This window comes from Sturnira hondurensis, unplaced genomic scaffold (assembly GCF_014824575.4).
Source record: "Sturnira hondurensis isolate 20B ecotype Veracruz unplaced genomic scaffold, ASM1482457v3 Scaffold0003090, whole genome shotgun sequence".
NCBI lineage: Eukaryota > Metazoa > Chordata > Mammalia > Chiroptera > Phyllostomidae > Sturnira > Sturnira hondurensis.
In genome coordinates, this window is record NW_028075721.1 from 8,948,780 (window position 1) to 8,956,002 (window position 7,223).

The 7,223-nt window shown below is 55.2% G+C and overlaps 1 protein-coding gene across 1 annotated transcript; it reads right to left on the bottom strand.

The window, feature by feature from the left end:
* Positions 1–1,244: 1,244 nt before the first annotated feature.
* On the bottom strand, positions 1,245–6,747 carry CCL22 (C-C motif chemokine ligand 22). The gene is made up of 3 exons (XM_037041648.1): positions 6,675–6,747; positions 5,437–5,560; positions 1,245–3,126 (listed from the first exon to the last, which is right to left on the bottom strand). The coding sequence occupies exons 1-3, from the start codon at positions 6,745–6,747 to the stop codon at positions 3,042–3,044; spliced, it is 282 nt and encodes a 93-aa protein (XP_036897543.1). The 3' UTR covers positions 1,245–3,041.
* Positions 6,748–7,223: the final 476 nt, after the last annotated feature.

A 7,223-nucleotide genomic window follows, 5' to 3' on the forward strand; every position in this document is an offset into this window, starting at 1 on the left:
CACGGCCACAGCGGCATTTTCCATTCCCACCACCCACCACGAGGGTTCTGATGTCTCCACACCAGCCTTGTTTTAAATATGGACGTAATGCCCATCCTAATGGGTGTGAGGTGGCATGTCATTGGAGTTTCGATTAGCATTTCCCTAATGATTACTGATGTTGACCACCTTTTCCTGTGTTTATTGACCTTTTGCATGTCTCCTTTGAAGAAATGCCTGCTCACGTCTTTGCCTGTGTTGTTACTGGGCTGTATCTTCTTTATGCATTGGATCCTCACAGCCACATGGCCTGGCATCTGCTTTTATGCTCCCCGTTCACAGGGGTAGAAACTGAGGATCAGAGGGATGAGCAACTTGTTTGGACACCAGCCAGCGAGCGTTCCTAGTCTGCCTAAAACCGTGACATGCGCCCTTCTCGGTGCTTCTCCCTGTCCTCTCTGCTGTTTTGGCAGAGCGAGCTGTGTCCACAAACCCCAGGAGAGTGGGCCTGTTTGAAGACCCTGGGGAGCTCAGCACCAGGTGAACTAGGTGTTCCCCAAACCAACTCCCTTTACTTTCTGGACACATGGCTTGACTGTATTTCCCAGCATCCCTTGCGGCCAGGGTAGCCATGTGACTAAGTTTCACCAATGGCATGTGGGCCAATGTGATGAGCCCCTCTTCCTGTGTGGCTCATATAGTGCCCTCCACCAATAGGCTCTGTTCCCTGACCCCACTGGCTGCAGAGTGGTGAGAAGTCCAGGCACTCTGGGAGCCCGAGTGCCTGAATGGCCATGGGGAAGGTCTCCCGTGGACTTCAACTTCACACGAGAAGAAGAAAACTTCTATGGGGTTAAGCCACTGAGATTTTGAGGTTTGTTGTATAAAGGAGACTTTCCTGACTAACACAACTCCTCTTCCTTCGAGTCTACCCTTGAAGGGGAAAGGTTGGGGCTGGATAGTTGAATGACTGACTGAATGAAGGAATGTGCCCCAGAGCTCCAGGCCTGGGGACTGAGTGGAGGCCTTCATCAGACCCTCCTGACCAGCGGGTCCAGGGTGGGCCAGGCCTGGTGGACCACTGCGTAGGCTTCCCTCTTGACACCTGAACAGTTACGTTCCAGGTCTGTCTGGTCCTGGCTCCCCACCCCCTCCCAGGGTGCCTTCCCTTGGGCAAGCCAGCTCACATGTCAATGTTAAGGGCTTTCCACCAGGTGCCTCCTCCCCCTCCTCCCAGGGATAGCAAATGGCAAGGAACAAGCAGACACTGTTGTTGAGGATTTATTTCTAAGAGGTCAGAGAGCCAGGGGTAGGACAGGAAGGGAGGGGGGGATCCCAGGACATTCGTGGGCTCTGTGGAGGGGCAGCATGCAGGCTAGCATTTCCGGTGCCCGTGGTGGGCAGGTGGGCGAGACTACAGGGGGGACACCAGCCCTAGAAGGCACTGAGTTTCATGGCCAAAGCCACTGCCCATGTCTTGGACCTGAGTCCCCAGCAGCTCAGCAAAATGGGTGTTCCCATTCAGAGGTGAGGCTCGGGGAGGGGAGATGGTCTCCTCGGGGTCACAGAGTGACAGCCACCCCACTGAGTGGCATCAGGCTCCCTTGGAAAGGAATCAGGACGTGTAAAACTTATTTCCTTTACCTGGGCAACCTACTGTCCCCATGGAGGGGCAATTAAGTCTCAAGTCCCAGGCCTTAGCCTGGCCTCAGCCACCTGAGAATGACCTCCACCCAAGGCTTTTTCACTTAACTATACCCGGGGTACTTCTCCCGGGGCCAGGAGAGCTCTGCCTTGTTCTTTTTCCACATAATTCCTAAAACTCTCCCAACCATCCATATGGCCTCCTAAACCTCTTAAGCATTTTCTGCCTTCTCATATACAAATATAATAGAGTTTGTAATACCGAGCCAAGGGTAGTCATTCACACCATAGCATAAATTTAGTGACCAGCTATGTGGAGAAAGAGGAAGGGAAAGTGGGGAACTCTGAAAAGGTCAGGCCTGGGTTTGAGAGGTTATAGGAGCGGTAAAAACCCGAGGGAAGGAAGAAGCGTGAAGAGACCCAATACACAGTGAAATGGGGGAGAGGTGAATGTGAGCAGGGCAGAGGCTCCACCATTGCCCCCGCTGGCTCCTTCCTGGATGGCCTGGAGTCTCAGTATTGATGTGTGAGGGCTTTGGGGGGTGGGAGAGGGACACTGCTTTTATGGGTTCTGTCTGCAGCCACTCACTGGGCCCGGATTCTGGGCCAGGCCCTGGGCTCTGTCCTGGAGGCCAGGAGACAGAAGTGGCTCAGGTGTGGATCTTGGTCCAGCCAGGGAGGTTGGAGGACAAGCTCTCAAGTCCCAGAAGTTCTGGGCAGACTGTAACCAGGGCTCTTAAGAAGGGGCAGAGGGTCAGCGGAAGTCTACAAACCAAAACTCAATTACTTAGAAATAGTGTGTCTCTTAGGACTCTTTGGCAGAGAGTAACAGACATTGACTCTGCCAACCTTAAGCATAAAAGGAAAATATAATAAAAATAAACTTCGATTCCTGGCTACTTAGGCTGAGCAATGCCTTGGAGGGCTGGTGGTCAGACACGTGCTGGTGTTGGGGAGGCACTGTGGGTATCAGGAGCACACAGGCGAGGACCCAAACCTAGAGATGTATGGCACGGGTTTGGAGGACAGGGAGCTGGAGTTCGATGTGCATGCTGGGAAATGAGGCGGGGCTGGAGACTGAGAGGGTACTGGGTCAGGAGGTAGAGGGGAGGCAGCGGGGAGCCAGGCTCGGGAGCTCTGACCCAAGCCTCGGGCAGTGGGGAGCCATGGAAGGGCTTGGAGCAGGGGAGTGACTGACCAGAGCTTTGGACCCTCTGGCTACAGGGGGACAGAGGATGTTAGAGGAGGAAGAGGGGAGATGAAAGTGACAGCTGTGGCATGAAGGATGACAGCGGCAGGGCTGGAGATCGGGGAGCACAGAGTCTCTGGCTAGGGAGCAGCTGTAATGGCGGGAAGGTAGGGATCCATGAGCCTTTCTGGAGGAGCCAAGGCCACGGTCATCGGGGCAGGACCCTTCCTCAAATGACCAGCCTCTGGAGAATCCTCTTCACCCACTGCGATTCGGGATGGGCGCAGATCTGCCGGCCCTTGGTGGTTAGCAAGCTGGAAGGGGGAGATGTGGGGGAGACCATGAGACAGCAGTAGCATGCAGGGAGGGTGCCACATCCTGCCCAGAAAGCTTGGCCTTTATGAGTCACCTACTGTATGTACAGATGCCTTCTCTATCCAGTGGCTTAGCATTTATGGGCCACCTGCTGTATGCAAACATATTTCTTAGGGAGGAGAGGGGGAGATGGGTAAGAGAACCTCCCAGACACTTAGCCCCTCAGCCTCAGCCTTGAATGCGAGGTCTGGCCAGGGAGCAAAGTGGCGCCAGAGTCTAATGACCATTGCTGACGTGGCCTTGGGGAGAGAGTACTGGGTAGTGGCCAAGAGCATGAACTTTGGAGCCAGCTTATCTGGGCTAAAACCTTGCTTGGCCTTGCCACTTATTAGCAGGTCCTTTGACTTCTCCGAGTCTCCCTTTCCACATATGTAAAATGGGGGTGAGAATCATGGTCCAGCCTCATAGGGTTTTGATGACATTTGGTGTGTTGATATAAACTGGAGTGCAGAGAGAGCAGGGTGTACTGTATAACTCTGCCAGGAGTTGGCCTGAACCCTGAACACTAATGTTCTTAATGAATCCTCACAGCATTCCTATGAAGTCTGATTATTCTCTCCGTTTCATAGCCGAGGGATGTAAGGCAAAGCCACTTGCCTGAGTGCCAGAGCTGGCGAGAGTGGATTCACTGTGCTCGCTGTGAACTGGACTCTCAGGGGCCAGTGTCCTTGCAGAGTGTCCCACCCAGGCCTCTCTGAGAGGCCCAAAGCACAGAGGGGTGCACGCTAGCCCAACACCACACAGCAATTGTGGGTAAAGGCTCCCGCCCTCACCCAAACTGTGGCAAACGCCACGCTGGGCCCCTTGGGGTACTCTGCCTCCACCCTTGTTGGTAGGACATCTTCCAGCCTGGGGCTCCCTTCCTGCTGTTCAAGAAAGAATCTGTCCTGGGACCAGGAGCTTCTAGCTGCCCTTAACTTCCCTGACCAGCCCCACCGCACAGACCACCAATGAACAGAAAGAAAAAGAAGTGTGCAGCATTGACCTTGGCCTTGTGGGTAGCCTGCCCTGTCTGCTGTACGACACTGGGCAAGGCTCAGCCCCCGATCTCCCCATTTGTCAAGACACATTCTTTCTAGAATCCCTTCCAGCTCCAACCCCAGTGATCACATGTGTGCTGTGTTTATTGAGCACCAAGTGCCTGCCGGGCACTGCACTCTCCACCTACGGTTCCTGTGCCCTGCGATGCTCAAGAGGCCGCATAACCTTTCTGTGCCCGGTTCTTACCTGTAAAAAGGGGGTCGCAGCAGTACCTACTACATAATATTGTTTCAAGAATTAAATGAGTTACAATTTATAAAGGGTTTATAATAGTGCCTAGCACTTAGCCAGCACTCTCCATACATTTGATAAATAAATAGAGGTGCTCATTTGGGGATCGTGATGGGGTAGGTGAGGCTCAGAGTTGAAGTGACAAGAGCCCTGGGAGGGTTTCCTGCTTCAGCCTTCTTTGGTGTTCACCCGCAGACCCCTCTGAGGGATGACGATGAGTAAGGAGGGAGGGGAGGAGGAGGAAACGATGACAGAGCCCCAAAATGTCGTGAGATGTCATGAGTTCCCAAGCCCAACTCCCCCCGCCCCAGTGTGTGGCTTGGCAGCAGGCTTGGAGAAGCCAGAGCAGCAACTGGTGAGGCTGCCCTGGAAAGCACAGGTGACGAAGGAGAGGAGGCAAAGAAACTGAGGGAAAGAAGGGGTCCCACTTCCAGCCTGGGCCACGCTGAGCGCGTCACTTCCCCTCCCTGAGCCTGTTTCTCCATCTATAAAATGGGCACAACCGAGCCTCCTGCAGAGTCATTGTGAGGGTCAGGGGACTCGGTGCAGTGACCCCAGAACAGGACCTGACCCAGATTGAATACTCTGTATGTGTGAGCCCTTAATACTCTTCTGGAAAGAACGGCTGCATCAGGCAACTCCCAGAACCTTGGGGAGGACCCAAGATGCTTCTGATAGGGGCATCTTTGTCACAGGTTCTGTGCCCCTGTCCGGTGGCTCCAGATTGCCTACACCACCATGCCCACAGGGGCGTATCTGTTCATTCCGCTCGGCATCCTCAGAACTCGGCAGGCTGCCCGGCATAGAATAGCACCCCATAACATTTCTCGATCACATGCCATTCTTTCTCAGTACACTCAAGCCTGGGCTGTGCCCTCTACTGCAGGGAGGCCGTCCACTGCATTCCCCGCCCACCCGCACCTGGGGCCACACCTAGCAGGCTCTCCAAGGCCCTGCCGCCCCAGCACCCCACTTACATCAAGCCAGGCCTCCGGCAGGAGTTCGAAGTCCAGAAGTAACCCTTCACCAACCTCAGGGGCACGGGGTAACGGATGTGGTCCCGGCAGCAGACGCTGTCCTCCACATCGGCTCCGTAAGGGCCTGGGGGCGAAAGGTGCTCAGAGGCTGGACACAGAACCCCACCCTCTGACACAGCTTTTTCTGTGGAAGGTTGGTGTCAGAGGATTTGGGGCTCCTGAGAAACCAATGTCATTACTCTGGATCATTCTGGTCAAAGGTGAGACATTCAGAATAACTGGGTATCCGTGATGCCCTATGCTTCCAGATGGGCCCCAGAGATGCTGAACAGGGAGGAGCCCTAGAACCTTGCTCTTCAATGAGACCACGCACCGGCACCATCACATCACCTGGGAGCGGCTCAGAAATGCTCAGCTCCCAGCCCCCGCCCTGCCAAATAGGATGGTCACGCCAACGGGATCCCAGGTGCTTCAGACGTCTGCTTCAGCTCCACCCACTTGAACCCCCTTCACGGAGCAAATGGCGAGGCTGAAGTCCAGGGCGGGGGAGGACTTGCCCCGAGTCACACAGCACAACTCTGGAGAGTCAGGACTGAGGCCCAGCCCAGTCACAAGGACTGGGGTTCGAGTCCCACCAGGCCACTTGGGGGAAGGCCCAATTTCTCCCTCTGACCAAGGGGGTAATAATAGCACCGCCTCTGTGGGGCTTTCAGTGCAGGGAAACCCTCAGGAACCCGAATCACCACCGAGCAATTGTTCCTCCCAGCTGCCCTACCCACCCCCGTCCAGCACTCCTTCTCCGACCCCGATCCACTGGGCAGGAATGTTTACATTGTCATGGAGAAGATGAGGGAGGAGCCCAGCCTTGAGGGCCTGCTCTAGAGCAAAAACGGGGTGGTGGCAGGGCAGGGTCAGCCAAAGCATATCCCTTGTCTCAGCTCCTGTCCCCCGCTCCAGCTGCCGCTGCTTCTCCACACCCCAAGAGCCCTGCGCTCCAGTTCTCTGTAGTAGAGGACCCTGGGCCATGCCTGCCACAACCCTCACCGGCCCTTAGACTTAAGCGTTCAAGACTACCCATTTAACAGATGTGTACGGATGTTAACAAAGAGACTAGCTCAAGAGCCAGCGGCACACTGGGGTATCTGCTCTTGCTCCAGTGTGCTTTCCACTCCATGAGAAGGATGCCCCAGGGTACCACCATGGCTTCCACAGGAAGCCCACCCTCTCCCCAGCCTCACCCGCCTCAGTTGTTTGAAGTGCCATCGCCAGAAGGATCAGGGCAGCCAGGAGCGCAGTCTGTAGGTTGGCCATGCTCCTGTTCTCTGTGTCCCGGGCCAGGTGTCTACGGTGGCCGGAAGACCCCAAGGTCTGATATTTAAGTGTTGCTACACCCACAAGCCTCGAACACTCTTAGTCATTGGTGAGCAAATTCTGATACTCGCATTGTGAAAGGAGAACTCCCGCTTCCTCCATGTTGGAGGAAATTTTCTGTGGCTGCAACTATCAGAGGGGACCCTGACCCTCCTCCCCTCTGAATCTCCAGGGACTTGCAAAATCCCCCTTGAGCTGGGCCTCTTGGAGGCCTGCACTCCCAAGGCCTGCTCAGGAGTGTCCGTGCCACTGGGTGTCTCTGGGAACGGAGACGATGGTTTCAGAGCCCTGCCTGGTGGCCTCGGCGTCTGTCAGTAAGTCAAGAGAGAATGAGGACAGCCACTAAACAGCCCCCCGAACCCTCAGCTGGAACGGAGACCCGTCTGCTACCCTTGGCGGGCGTGGTTGATCTCTGG

Excerpts from the sequence above, each read along its gene's own strand:
- CCL22 (XM_037041648.1), bottom strand. The coding sequence starts at position 6,747 with ATGGCCAACCTACAGACTGCGCTCCTGGCTGCCCTGATCCTTCTGGCG. Across the intron at positions 5,561-6,674 it reads ACTTCAAACAACTGAGGCGG|GCCCTTACGGAGCCGATGTG; the intron begins GTGAGGCTGGGG and ends TTTCGCCCCCAG. Across the intron at positions 3,127-5,436 it reads TGCCGGAGGCCTGGCTTGAT|CTTGCTAACCACCAAGGGCC; the intron begins GTAAGTGGGGTG and ends TCCCCCTTCCAG.